General features: G+C 43.4%; 1 protein-coding gene across 2 annotated transcripts in view; it reads left to right on the top strand.

The window, feature by feature from the left end:
* Positions 1 to 15,394, top strand: part of VCL (vinculin) — a 175,872-nt gene that overhangs the window by 141,522 nt on the left and 18,956 nt on the right. For both annotated transcript variants that reach the window (XM_069753013.1, XM_069753014.1), the window contains exons 13-17: positions 6,130 to 6,258; positions 6,340 to 6,489; positions 7,333 to 7,441; positions 7,526 to 7,828; positions 9,083 to 9,207. In XM_069753013.1, the coding sequence (XP_069609114.1) occupies positions 6,130 to 6,258; positions 6,340 to 6,489; positions 7,333 to 7,441; positions 7,526 to 7,828; positions 9,083 to 9,207 (816 nt within the window). The remainder of the gene's footprint in view (positions 1 to 6,129; positions 6,259 to 6,339; positions 6,490 to 7,332; positions 7,442 to 7,525; positions 7,829 to 9,082; positions 9,208 to 15,394) is intronic.

The raw sequence follows: 15,394 nt of genomic DNA, 5'->3' as shown, positions 1-15,394 counted from the left end.
ACCTTGTCTGATATTAATGTTGGTTGGCAATTGGAGCATTTGTTACTTGTTTTCTCTTCAATGGTTCTAAGTAGAAAATGCAGTTGGAAAAAACGTTCCCAGAATTCAATGCATCAGAGATCATCAAAATATGAATTTAAAGGGAACCAGTCAGCAGTTTTGCCGGATAAGAGTTACTGCCACTGCCTTTTAGGGCTTATCTACAGCATTATTTAATGATGTATATCTATCCCCAATCCGACCTGTAAGAGAAGAAAAATAACTTCTATTATACTCGCCTGTGGGATGGTCCGGTCCGATGTTGACAGGTCTTGATCCAGCGCCTCCCATCTTCTTGCGATGACGCCCTCCTGTTTGCTTTGTGGCTCCCCGGCATCACGCTCCTGCGCATGTGTACTTATCTGCCCTGCCAAGAGCAGTGCGCAGGCCCTGGGAAAGGTCAGAGAGGCCCTGCGCACTGCAATGCCTGCGCAGGAATGCGTTGCCGGGGAGCCATGAAGCAAGCAGGAGGGCAGCATTTTAAGAAGATGGGAGGCGCCAGACCAAGACCTGCAACACCCATGGGACCGGACCGCCCCGCAGGTTAGTATAATAAGTTAATTTCCCAGGACGTCCCTCCTGACAGCACCACCAGGAGGTTGTCCTTCATATCCTTGATAGGGACAGGAAACACAGAAGAGGTTAAATAGCCCCTCCCTCTTCAGTGTTTTTCCTGTCTCTATCAGGGACAGATGCAGGATTGGAGCACAGACGTGCAAAGATTCTATTTACCTGAATGCTCCAGCTCCTACAGCGGGGTTGGGGCAGTGGGCGACAGGGCCCACGATACCGCTGATACCGCGAGAGGTCCCTCAGCGGTCGGTAGAGCGGGCGCTCCCGACATCGGCCACATTCCTCCGAGGACCCTGGGCCGCAGCTGCTGCGCGGTGCCCTCCGGGCGGGTGTCCGCGGCGCACCACTGCAGGTGGCTGGGCTGCCACTTGCCGTCTCCCGTCTGTACGACGCCATGACACCGGAAGTCGTGCTGTGATGACTTCTGGGGGCGGCACAGAGGCAGCTGGCTGACGTTCCCGAAGGGGGCGCGGTTACTACAGAGTATCCAGTAACACAGCGTGCGTTCAAGGGGGCGCAGGCGCTGTCAGAGCAAGCAGGGATTCAAATGAGCGGCAGCTGTGATCGTAAGGAGGACGAATCGGATATCTTGAAGCCGGGTAAGACAGGCTAATAAAGACAGACAGCTGACAGCACACACTGACCCAGTATGATGGAGAGTGCTAGTCGTCCTGACGTCCAGTCCGAATTTCCCTTGGATCACGTGAGTGAGCTACAATAACATCTTCCTAGCCAGGCTACATACAGATAGCTATAGGACCTTCCTTTCCGTATTTCTAGGATAAGGAAATGACTAAACGCTCCACGACAACGGTCAAAAGGAAATCTAATAAGTGCCCATTATGCACCACAAGACTTCCAGACACAAACGACAAGAAGTTATGCGATTCATGCATCGCCAAACTGCTCAAACAGGAGCAATCGTCCTTATTGGACAATATACGCACCATGATCAGAGAAGAGGTTCAGGATACTATAGCTATTACTGAATTGCCCCAAGTTCCCTCCCCTAAAAGACCTTCGTGGAGCATGGATCCGAGCTTCGAGGAAGGAGAAATTTCAGGCTACTCTGATCTAGACTCAGCGGAAGGCGAAGCCTCCTCTGCACTTCTTTCCGGCAATCGTAAAAGATACTTGTTTTCTTCTGAAGACACGGACTCCCTGTTACAGGCAGTCCGAAACACCATGAAGGTGGAAGAATCGACGGAGCCAATGAAAGTCCAAGACGAGATGTTTGGAGGACTAAGGGCCCGAAGAGATAGGGTTTTTCCCATGAATAATCACATATCAGCAATTATATTAGAATAATGGGAAGATGTGGGTAAAAAGCTTATAGTCCCCAAGGACTTTAAATTCCGACTTCCCTTTAACCCTGAGGATACTAAGACGTGGGAGACGGTTCCGAAAATTGACATACAAGTGGCCAGAGAGTCAAAGAAAACAGCCATTCCATTTGAATATTCCTCAGGCCTTAAAGACCGATGGACAAAAGAGCGGAGGACCCCCTTAAAAAATCATGGGAAGCATCAGCAGCAATTATGAAAGCGAATGTAGCTGCAACCTCAGTAGCCAGATCAATGTGTATCTGGGTTGAGGAGTTGGAAACCCAAATAAAGAATAGAACTCCTCGAGAAGAAATTTTAAAATCCTTACCACTGTTAAAGATGGCAACTGATTTCATGGCGGATGCCTCGGCAAGACGTGCCGTATGGTTAAGATCATGGTCAGGAGACACGCAATCTAAAAATAAACTTTGCTCAATTCCATTCTCTGGTCTCCATGTATTTGGCCCAGTATTGGATGATCTACTGGACAAAGCATCAGATAAGAAGAAGGGCTTTCCAGAGCAGAAACAAAAGAAAATGCCAGTTTTTCGTAGGCCCCGATATAATCCAAGACAGGATTATAGTGGCAAGGGTAAATCCGGAAGGTGGAGCTACCCTAAAGGAGGCAGGGGTAGAGGCTCCTTTCTTGACCAAGGGACCGGGTCAGGTAAACAGTGACATTAAGCGCATCGGAGGAAGACTTCAACGGTTTCTGGAAGTATGGCAGAGTATTACCCAAAACCGATGGATACTCCAAACAGTCTCTCAGGGATACAGAATAAAATTTACTCAGATACCCTGCAGAAGATATTGCCTGACCCGCAGCCAATCCTCAGAGGTCCATCAGTGACTTAGACGATATATAGGAACTTATAAGAGTAGAAGCCATAATTCCGGTACCTCTATCAGAGCACTTCCAGAGCCATTATTCCACTCTCTTTTCTATAAAAAAAAACTAGGAGGCGAATACCGGACCATTATAAACCTAAAACCTCTGAACCAGTGGGTTCTTTACAGATGCTTAAAAATGGGAGACCATCAGATCTGTCATACCATTAATAAAGAAGGATTCAGTAATGTGTACAATAGATCTCAAAAGCGCATATTATCATGTGCCCATTCATCCCCAACACCAGAAATACCTCCGGCTCGCTATGAAAGACCGAGGGAAGATTCTTCATTTCCAGTTCCAGTGTCTACCATTCGGACTCTCTTCAGCACCGAGAATTTTTACGAAACTCATGGCAGAAGCAATGGCCTTCCTACGGGCAAAAAATATCTTTATAGTACCGTACTTGGACGACCTGCTGTTAGTGGCAGACTCTCGGCGACAGATGGAACAGTTTCTAAAAGACACTGTCGCTTCTAGAAACTCTGGGATGGGTAATAAACCTAAAAAAGTCAAGTCTAGAAGCAGAAAAAAAGGAAGACCTTCTTGGGGGTCCTTCTAGACTCAGAGAAAGCGTGTTCATTCTTTCCAGCTCACAAATAACTTGCTGTCTCACGGGAAGCTCACATGTTGGAGAAAAGACAGAACACCACTATCAGGAAGGCCATGAGACTTCTAGGCCTGAAGACCTCATGCATTCCAAGTGTCCAGTGGAGCCAGTTTCACTCAAGGGGATTACAGCGGGACATACTCTCCAGATGGGATGGGAAAGAGGCGTCCTTGGATGACAAAATGCCCTTAACCGAAGAAGGAAGACGTTCCCTGTCCTAGTGGATCAACATCTCAAATCTGCAGCAAGGCAAACCCTGGAGGACGTCGCCATGTATAAATATAACTACAGAAGCAAGTCTGTGGCTGGGGAGCTCACAAGACCTTCAGGGAACATGGCCCTCATGGATACGAAACAGCTCATCAAATTTCAGAGAACTCAGCGCAGTCTGGGAAGCGCTCAGCAACAGCTCTACAACCTTCACGTCAGAATATTCTCCGACAATTCAACTACAGTCTCCTTCATCCTACATCAAGGAGGTCCCAGACACCATCATCTTCAAGACCTAACAAACATAATATTCTCCTGGGCAGCAATCAAAGTAAGATCCTTGACGGCAGTACATTTAAAAGGCAAAAGGAGCCAAGTAGCAGATTTTCTCAGCATGAAGAAAATCTGACCCACAGAGTAGGCCATAAGTCAAGAAGTCTTTTTACATCTTATCGATGCCTGGGGCTTCCCAAAGATAGATTTATTTGTTTCAAGGATAAACTCAAAAACAAGACTCTTTTCGCTGAATCCAGGAGACAACCCGGCAGCAGTGGACGCCTTAGCCCAGGATTGGGATATAGAACTGGTATATTCCTTCCCTCCACTGCCCTTAGTTCCGAGAGTTCTATGGAAGATTCAATAGTCAGACAATGGTTATTCTAATAGTGCTTACTGGCCCAGGAGCAGCTGGTTCCCAGCACTGAAACAGATGGCATTAGAAGATCCAATTCTTCTACCACTACAAAGAAACCTCCTGACACAGGGCCCTCTTGTTCATCACAATCTAGAGTTCCTACGGCTTTTAGCCTGGATCCTGGGAAAGAAATTCTAAAATCGAAAGGCCTCTAAGTCAGTCATATCTACCTTACAAATGAGTAGAATGCCAGTCACTTCAGCTATATATCTTAAAAGTCTGGAAGAGATTCTGTTCATATTGTACAGACCCAATACCCCTTAAACAAGAACCTGATATTCCTCAAATCTTAGATTTTCTTCAGGCTGGCTTTTACATAGGTCTAAAGCCCAATATGCTAAAAGTACAAATCTCGGCTCTGAGCTCCTTATTTGATTACCCTCTGGCAGAACACCCTTGGGTGGTAAGGTTTATTAGAGCCACTTAAAGTATTAGACCTACAATACGTAGTACCGTCCCTCCTTGGGACCTAAATTTAGTCCTGAATGCTTTACGGGGAAATCCTTACGAACCCATAGACCAGGCAGATCTCAGATCGGTAACACACAAAAGTGTTTCTGGTGGCAATGACCTCAGCCAGACGCATAGGGGAAATTCAAGCCCTTTCCATAAAACACCCATACCTAAAGATCCAGGAAGACTGTATCATTCTTAAACTGATCCGTCCTTCCTCCCAAAAGTGGTAACTAACTTTCATAGGAGCCAGGAAATAATATTGCCCACCTTCTGTCAGGACCATAAAAACGAGAGAGAACGTGCACTTCACTTTTTAGATGTTAAAAGGACAGTCCTACAATACCTAAAACTCACAGAAGGTTGGAGGCTAAATTCAAATCTTTGTCCAGATGGTAGGGAAAAATAAGGGGAAGAAGGCGTCAAAAGCCACCCTAGCTAGGTGGATAAAACTAGCCAATTCCACCGGAAGGCCTTAAAGCTCACTCGCTGAGAGCAGTCTCGGCTTCTTGGGTAGAGAGTGCAGGGGCCTCCATGGATCAAATTTGCAGGGCCGCAACTTGGTCCAAAATTAATACTTTCTGTAGACATTAGAAATTGGACACTATGTCAAACCAACAGACCGCCTATGGGAAGAAAGTCCTCCAGGCAGTGATCCCGCCCTAAATAGGAGTTATTTGGTACTTCTCCTGATGGTGCTGTCAGGAGGGACGTCCTGGGAAAGTAGGAATTAGTCCTACCGGTAATTTGGTCTCCAGATGTCCATCCTGACAGCACCCCTTATTTTCCCTCCCGTATATTTCCTATCTGATGTGATATAAACATTTTGTAATGGAAATGTAATAAAATAGAGTCGCATCCATCCTGGTGTGGTACTTGGAAAAGACACTGAAGGGTGGAGGTGGGGAGGGGCTATTAAACTTCTTCTGTGTTTCCTGTCCCTATTAAGGATATGAAGGACAACCTCCTGGTGGTGCTGTCAGAATGGACTCCTGGAAACCCAATTACCAGTAGAACTAATTCCTACTTTTCTTCTCTTGCAGGTCGGATCGGGGCTTATCTACAGCATTATAGAATTCTGTAGATAAGCCCTGAAAGGCGGTGGCTGTAACTCGTATCCGCCAAACCTGTTGACAGGTTCGCTTTAAAAGCACACCATACACTTTAAATTAAAATTGGCCAAACCCGATGAACCTGGGTGACTAAGGAGGGTGAGAAGTGGGAGTTGGTGTTAATTATAATGCAATGTCCTTTTTGTTTTTCACACTCTCACTATTTTGCTACCTAATATTGCTTGGCCATTGGAGTGTTTTTTAGAAATTTTTTTTCCTTGAAGGATCTGAAGTCAAGAATGCAGGAGGCGATGACACAGGAGGTGTCTGATGTTTTCAGCGATACCACCACTCCTATAAAACTCTTAGCTGTGGCTGCTACTGCACCACTAGATGCACCCAACCGAGATGAGGTTAGTTGAAATGAACAACTGTTGATAAATAATTGGTACAATATAATAAACTCTGTGTTTTGCTTTATAAATTGGAAATAGGTCTTTGAAGAGAGAGCTGCCAATTTTGTGAACCATGCAGCACGTTTGGGGGCCACTGCTGAGAAAGCAGCAGCTGTGGGAGCTGCTAATAAAGCCACTGTGGAAGGAATACAGGCAGCAGTGAAGACCGCCAGGGAGCTAACGCCGCAGGTTTGCTTTACACAACAGTTTATCATTCTTCACCCCCGGGCCATTTTTCGTTTTTATTTTTTGCTCCCCCTCTTCCCAGAGCCATAACTTTTTATTTTTCCATAAGTATTGCTGAGTGAGGGCTTGCTTTTTTGCGGGAAGTGTTGTACTTTTGAACAAACACCATTGATTTTATCATATAGCGTACTGGAAAAATCATTCTGGGAGGAATAGACCAAGTACTGAACAGTAACTTCACTTCAAAATAGACACATTGCAAGAATACAGTGTAACCAACAGCATCAAAGTATAGGAGACCCCTATACTATATTAGTGTAAATTTGGGCATTGGTTTTTGCCAACCACCCAATGTGTTTGGGGGTCCCCTGCCCTTTCCTTGGGGAGAAAAGGATAGAGTCTTTATGAACTCAATCTCCTGATCTTTTTGTTCTTCAGGCAGATATTACTTGGCTTCCCCACAGGGTTGTGGAGTCGGTAAGCCAAACCTCCGATTCCGACTCCACAATTTCCATGACACAGACTCCAACTCCATCATACCAGGGTTGTGGAGTCGGAAAGCAAAACATCCAAATCCTCAATTTCCATGATGCCGACTCAGACTCAACTCCGACTCCACCAAAATGGGCTCCGACTTCACAGCCCTTGTTCCCACACAGCAAACAAATGCACATTCAGCTGAGCTGAGCAGTTGCGAGTATGGCGAGTCAGGAGAGATAGTTGTTAGGTGAACAAAAGGGGTAATTACATGGTCTTGTTTGTGTTCTCATCAGTTGATTTTTGTGTTTTTTATGTTGAAAATGATTTTTATTTAATTTATTAAAACTTGTTTTGGATGTTATATAGGTGGTGTCTGCAGCTCGAATTCTGTTGCGTAATCCAGGAAATCAGGCGGCTCATGAGCACTTTGAAACCATGAAGAACCAGTGGATTGACAACATAGAGAAGATGACAGGTTTGCCTTTATAATTCATATAGATTTTTGCATATGCTTTTCTCTGCCAAGTAAGATTCATTCTTTTTTATTTTTATGAAACAGGTCTGGTTGATGAAGCCATTGATACAAGGTCTCTGTTGGATGCATCAGAGGAAGCCATCAAAAAGGATATTGACAAATGCAAGGTGGCAATGGCTAATATGCAGCCCCAGATGTTAGTTGCTGGAGCCACAAGTATAGCCCGCCGTGCCAACCGCATTTTATTAGTAGCCAAAAGGGAAGTAGAGAACTCTGAGGATCCAAAATTTCGTGAGGCTGTGAAAGCGGCATCAGATGAGCTCAGCAAAACGATTTCTCCCATGGTTCTAGAGGCTAAAGCTGTAGCTGGCAACATCTCAGACCCAGGTAACTAATCAACAGTTTTATATTTAAGTGAACAGAACTGGTCTTTAAAGCAAATGTTCAAATCGGTTATCTGCCATTAATAGGTCTCTGGGAAATCACCTTACTTGTCCTACGCTCACACCGCAGAGTACAATATAGCAGACCGTCTTTTAAGAACCGCAAATACAAAAGTTGGTATATTAGGAAACAGGAATAAGGAGTAATTTTATCTATTTATTTCTTCAGTGATTGAAAGTCTAATTATTACCCCCAAATGTCTAAATGTGGTATCCACATATTGCATAATGCTTCATAATAATACCATGGTGTATTGGCACATGATGCTGTGGGATTAAAGTGAATATCCAGGAAAAATGGTTAGAATGCAGATATTGTCCAGAGAGAAAAAAAAGTTGTAATGGTCTTATTCCTTCCACTCCTGTGATCCATGTGGTCTGTGCCATAACTGCTTCTTCAGGCCCTGAATCTGGAAAGGTGCATCATTCATTAGCTTTAAGGTTTTTTTCTATAAAAAATCCTTAAAGCCTAGGGCTTCGGCTCATTATTATTGATGTTTCTCCACTTTTCTGAAGTAATTTGCTAATTGTAAGTGGCTCTAGTATTTGCTTTATTCGCTATACATATTGCACCAATTTTTAAGCCTCATTTTTACATTTTTGGATTTTTCCTCCACAACTATTTTTATCCAGATATTTTAAATAAATTCATGAACTAAAAATTTTACCAAAATATTTCATATTTTTAGCACATCTCACTCCAGCTGCTAGTGTTAGGGTTAGGTTTCTGGAGGAGTTTACAATTTGGCACTTTTTTTTTTTTTACTTTTTAAAGGCTTTGCAACTTTTGGTATAAGTAGTTGCAAAAACCTGAAGTTTCCTGTTCCATGTGGCTGCTGGAACTGCTGGAAGCCTGCACAAGGACCATGAGGACACAGACCTGCCAGCCATTTACATTAACTGGCAAATCCCCCTTCGTTCAGTCTTCTTGGAAGGAGTCGATGACCATTACATTATTTCTGTAATAGCAGCCCTAGTAAATGAAACCTTTCTTACAGGGATTAGTTCTTGTGGTTGTATCAGTCATTGGCAAGGAATAAGTTGTGATGTCTGCTCCGTGACAACCAATAATGTTTAGGAGAAAACACTTTACTTTTCTATCCTGTATCCTTAACGTTGAAATTATGGTTTAAATTGGATGCGTTTTAAGGTTCTGATGTAAAAACATGCTTTGAACATACGTTTCTTTTGTCACCAGCTTTGCAGAAGGGCTTCCTGGACTCTGGTTATAGGATTTTGGGTGCAGTTGCTAAGGTGCGGGAAGCGTTCCAGCCCCCGGAGCCAGAATTTCCCCCTCCTCCTCCTGACTTGGAGCACCTGAGGGTAAGTGTCAGCTAGTCTTTTGTATACATGAATAATTACAAACGCTCAACAAACCAGCTATCAGACACCTTACTTAAAAAATTTACTTTTTAATTATTGTTAACTAAATCGTTCTGGCCATGTTCAAAATAATAAAATCACCTGCTGCATACCTGACCATGTCCAGAGCTGCCTTACCACCAGTGCTGCAATAATTGTGTACATGCTGCAGCAAATCACTGACAGTCCAAACCGCTAAGCCAAGTGATTGGCTGCACCACTGTACATGTGATTTTACTACTGCAGTCAGTATACAGTCACAGTAAGAGTGGTAGAGAAGCATTGCTTGCTCTGGGGTGGTTAGGTAAAAAAGTATTTTAATATTTTGAACATGGTCAAACTATGAAGTGAATCAATCAACCGGCCTTTAATAGAGAAACTTTATAAGTTGTATAATTTTAAATAGTGTTTGCATGTGAAATACCAACAGATAGATATACAGTGGTGGAAAGAAGTATTTGATCCCTTGCTGATTTTGAAAGTTTGCCCACTGACAAAGACATGAACAGCCTATAATTTTAACCCCTTTACCCCCAAGGGTGGTTTGCACGTTAATGACCAGGCCAATTTTTACAATTCTGACCACTGTCCCTTTATGAGGTTATAACTCCGAAACGCTTCAATGGATCCTGGTGATTCTGACATTGTTTTCTCGTGACATATTGTACTTCATGATAGTGGTAAAATTTCTTTGATAGTACCTGCGTTTATTTGTGAAAAAAACGGAAATTTGGCGAAAATTTTGAAAATTTCGCAATTTTCAAACTTTGAATTTTTATGCAATTAAATCACAGAGATATGTCACACAAAATACTTAATAAGTAACATTTCCCACATGTCTCCTTTACATCAGCATAATTTTGGAACCAATTTTTTTTTTTGTTAGGGAGTTATAAGGGTTAAAAGTTGACCAGCAATTTCTCATTTTTACAACACCATTTTTTTTTAGGGACCACGTCTCATTTGAAGTCATTTTGAGGGGTCTATATGATAGAAAATGCCCAAGTGTGACACCATTCTAAAAACTGCACCCCTCAAGGTGCTCAAAACCACATTCAAGAAGTTTATTAACCCTTCAGGTGTTTAATAGGAATTTTTGGAATGTTTAAATAAAAATGAACATTTAACTTTTTTACACAAAAAATTTACTTCAGCTCCAATTTGTTTTATTTTACCAAGGGTAACAGGAGAAATTGGACCCAAAAAGTTGTTGTCCAATTTGTCCTGAGTACGCTGATACCCCATATGTGGCAGTAAACCACTGTTTGGGCGCATGGGAGAGCTCGGAAGGGAAGGAGCGCTATTTGACTTTTCAATGCAAAATTGACAGGAATTGAGATGGGACGCCATGTTGCGTTTGGAGAGCCACTGATGTGCCTAAACATTGAAACCCCCCACAAGTGACACCATTTTGGAAAGTAGACCCCCTAAGGAACTTATCTGGATGTGTGGTGAGCACTTTGACCCACCAAGTGCTTCACAGAAGTTTATAATGCAGAACCGTAAAAATAAAAAATCATATTTTTTCACAAAAATTATATTTTTGCCCCCAATTTTTTATTTCTCCAAGGGTAAGAGAAGAAATTGGACCTCAAAAGTTGTTGTCCAATTTGTCCTGAGTACGCTGATACCCCATATGTGGCAGTAAACCACTGTTTGGGCGCATGGGAGAGCTCGGAAGGGAAGGAGCGCAGTTTGACTTTTCAATGCAAAATTGACAGAAATTGAGATGGGACGCCATGTTGCGTTTGGAGAGCCACTGATGTGCCTAAACATTGAAACCCCCCACAAGTGACACCATTTTGGAAAGTAGACCCCCTAAGGAACTTATCTAGAGGTGTGGTGAGCACTTTGACCCACCAAGTGCTTCACAGAAGTTTATAATGCAGAACCGTAAAAATAAAAAATCATATTTTTTCACAAAAATTATATTTTTGCCCCCAATTTTTTATTTTTCCAAGGGTAAGAGAAGAAATTGGACCTCAAAAGTTGTTGTCCAATTTGTCCCGAGTACGCTGATACCCCATATGTGGCAGTAAACCACTGTTTGGGCACATGGGAGAGCTCGGAAGGGAAGGAGCGCCGTTTGACTTTTCAATGCAAAATTGACAGGAATTGAGATGGGACGCCATGTTGCGTTTGGAGAGCCACTGATGTGCCTAAACATTGAAACCCCACACAAGTGACACCATTTTGGAAAGTAGACCCCCTAAGGAACTTATCTGGATGTGTGGTGAGCACTTTGACCCACCAAGGGCTTCACAGAAGTTTATAATGCAGAGCCATAAAAATAAAACAAAAGTTTTTTCCCACAAAAATTATTTTTTAGCCCCCAGTTTTGTATTTTCCCTAGGGTAACAGGAGAAATTGGACCCCAAAAGTTGTTGTCCAATTTGTCCTGAGTACGCTGATACCCCATATGTGGGGGGGAACCACCGTTTGGGCGCATGGGAGGGTTCGGAAGGGAAGGAGCGCCATTTGGAATGCAGACTTAGATGGAATGGTCTGCAGGCGTCACATTGCGTTTGCAGAGCCCCTAATGTACCTAAACAGTAGAAACCCCCCACAAGTGACACCATTTTGGAAAGTAGACCCCCTAAGGAACTCATCTTGATGTGTTGTGAGAGCTTTGAACCCCCAAGTATTTCACTACAGTTTATAACGCAGAGCCATGCAAATAAAAAATATTTTTTTTTCCACAAAAATTATATTTTAGCCCCCAGTTTTGTATTTTTCCAAGGTTAGCAGGAGAAATTGGACCCTAAATGTTGTTGTCCAATTTGTCCTGAGTACGCTGATACCCGATATGTGGGGGGGAACCACCGTTTGGGCGCATGGGAGGGCTCGGAAGGGAAGGAGCATCATTTGGAATGCAGACTTAGATGGATTGGTCTGCAGGCGTCACATTGCGTTTGCAGAGCCCCTAATGTACCTAAACAGTAGAAACCCCCCACAAGTGACCCCATATTGGAAACTAGACCCCTCAATGAACTTATCTAGATGTGTTGTGAGAACTTTGAACCCCCAAGTGTTTCACTACAGTTTATAACGCAGAGCCGTGAAAATAAAAAATCTTTTTGTTTTCCCACAAAAATTATTTTTTAGCCCCCAGTTTTGTATTTTCCCAAGGGTAACAGGAGAAATTGGTCCACAAAAGTTGTTGTCCAATTTGTCCTGAGTACGCTGATACCCCATATGTTGGGGTAAACCCCTGTTTGGGCACACAGGAGAGCTCGGAAGGGAAGGAGCACTGTTTTACTTTTTCAACGCAGAATTGGCTGGAATTGAGATCGGACGCCATGTCGTGTTTGGAGAGCCCCTGATGTGCCGAAACAGTGGAAACCCCCCAATTATAACTGAAACCCTAATCTAAACACACCCCTAACCCTAATTCCAACGGTAACCCTAACCACACCTCTAACCCTGACACACCCCTAACCCTAATCCCAACCCTATTCCCAACTGTAAATGTAATCTAAACCCTAACCCTAACTTTAGCCCCAACCCTAACTGTAGCCCCAACCCTAACCCTAACCCTAGCCCTAACCCTAGCCCTAACCCTAGCCCTAACCCTAGCCCTAACCCTAGCCCTAACCCTAGCCCTAACCCTAGCCCTAGCCCTAACCCTAGCCCTAACCCTAGCCCTAACCCTAGCCCTAACCCTAGCCCTAACCCTAGCCCTAACCCTAGCCCTAGCCCTAACCCTAATGGGAAAATGGAAATAAATACATTTTTTTTTATTTTTCCCTAACTAAGGGGGTGATGAAGGGGGGTTTGATTTACTTTTATAGCGAGTTTTTTAGCGGATTTTTATGATTGGCAGCCGTCACACACTGAAAGACCCTTTTTATTGCAAAAAATATTTTTTGCAATACCACATTTTGAGAGCTATAATTTTTCCATATTTTGGTCCACAGAGTCATGTGAGGTCTTGTTTTTTGCGGGACGAGTTGACGTTTTTATTGAAAACATTTTTGGGCACGTGACTTTTTTTATCGCTTTTTATTCCGATTTTTGTGAGGAAGAATGACCAAAAGCCAGCTATTCATGAATTTCTATTGGGGGAGGCGTTTATACCGTTCCGCGTTTGGTAAAATTGATAAATCAGTTTTATTCTTCGGGTCAGTACGATTACAGCGATACCTCATTTATATCATTTTTTTATGGTTTGGTGCTTTTATACGATAAAAACTATTTTACAGAAAAAATAATTATTTTTGCATCGCTTTATTCTCAGGACTATAACTTTTTTATTTTTTTGCTGATGATGCTGTATGGCGGCTCTTTTTTTGCGGGACAATATGATGCTTTCAGCGGTACCATGGTTATTTATATCTGTCCTTTTGATCACGTGTTATTCCACTTTTTGTTCGGCGGTATGATAATAAAGCGTTGTTTTTTGCCTCGTTTTTTTTTTTTTTTTTCTTACGGTGTTTACTGAAGGGGTTAACTAGTGGGACAGTTTTATAGGTCGGGTCGTTACGGACGCGGCGATACTAAATATGTGTACTTTTATTGTTTTTTTTTTTTTATTTAGATGAAGAAATGTATTTATGGGAATAATATATTTTTTTTTTTTCATTATTTTGGAATATTTTTTTTAATTTTTTTTACACATTTGGAAATTTTTTTTTTTACTTTTTTACTTTGTCCCAGGGGGGGACATCACAGATCAGTGATCTGACAGTTTGCACAGCACTCTGTCAGATCACTGATCTGACATGCAGCGCTGCAGCCTTCACAGTGCCTGCTCTAAGCAGGCTCTGTGAAGCCACCTCCCTCCCTGCAGGACCCGGATCCGCGGCCATCTTGGATCCGGGGCTCGAGCAGGGAGGGAGGTGAGGAGACCCTCGCAGCAACGCGATCACATCGCGTTGCTGCGGGGGGCTCAGGGAAGCCCGCAGGGAGCCCCCTCCCTGCGCGGTGCTTCCCTGCACCGCCGGCACATCGCGATCATCTTTGATCGCGGTGTGCCAGGGGTTAATGTGCCGGGGGCGGTCCGTGACCGCTCCTGGCACATAGTGCCGGATGTCAGCTGCGATAAGCAGCTGACACCCGGCCGCGATCGGCCGCGCTCCCCCCGTGAGCGCGGCCGATCGGCTATGACGTACTATCCCGTCCAGGGTCAGATAAGCCCAGGGCACCTCGACGGGATAGTACGTCTAAGGTCACAGAGGGGTTAAGGATAGGTTAATTATAACATTGAGAGATAGAATATACAAAATTCAGAAAATCACATTGTACAAATTATATAAATTTATTTGCATTTTTCAGTGAGAAATAAGTATTTGATCCCTCTGGCAAACAAGATTTAATATTTGGTGGCAAAACCCTTGTTGACAAGCTCAACAGTCAGATGTTTTTTGTAGTTGATGAGGTTTACGCACATGTTAGGGTATGTGTCCACGTTCAGGATTGCATCAGGATTTGGTCAGGATTTTCCATCAGTTTTTGTAAGCCAAAACCAGGAGTGGAACAATTAGCGGAAAAGTATAATAGAAACATATGCACCACTTCTGTATTCATCACCCACTCCTGGTTTTGGCTTACAAAAACTGATGGAAAATCCTGACCAAATCCTGATGCAATCCTGAACGTGGACACATACCCTTAGGAAGAGTTTTGGTCCATTCCAAATTGCAGGTGATTTCTAAATCATTAAGATTTTTAGGCTGTCGCTTGGCAACTTGGAGCTTCAACTCCCCCCATAAGTTTTCTATGGGATTAAGGTTTGGAGACTGGCTTGGGCACAACATGACCTTAATGTGCTTCTTTTTGAGCCACTCCTTTGTTGCCTGGGCTGTATGTTTTGGGTCATTGTCTTGCTGTAAGACCCAACCACGACCCATTTTTAATGTCCTGGCGGAGGGAAGGAGGTTGTCACTCAGGATTTTACGCTACATGGCGCCATCCATTCTCCCATTGATGGAGTGAATTAGTCCTTAGCAGAGAAACACCCCCAAAACATAATGTTTTCACCTCCATGCTTGACAGTGGGGACTGTGTTCTTTGGGTCCTGGGCAGCATTTCTCTTCCTCCAAACATGGCGAGTTGAATTAATGCCAAAGATCTCAATTTTTGTCTAATCTGACCATAGCACCTTCTCCCAATCACTCACAGAATCATCCCAGTGTTCAATGGCAAACTT

Source organism: Ranitomeya imitator, chromosome 2 (assembly GCF_032444005.1).
Source record: "Ranitomeya imitator isolate aRanImi1 chromosome 2, aRanImi1.pri, whole genome shotgun sequence".
Taxonomy (NCBI): domain Eukaryota; kingdom Metazoa; phylum Chordata; class Amphibia; order Anura; family Dendrobatidae; genus Ranitomeya; species Ranitomeya imitator.
Note: the sequence above shows the minus strand (reverse complement) of the source record. Positions and strands in the feature narration are given on the sequence as shown.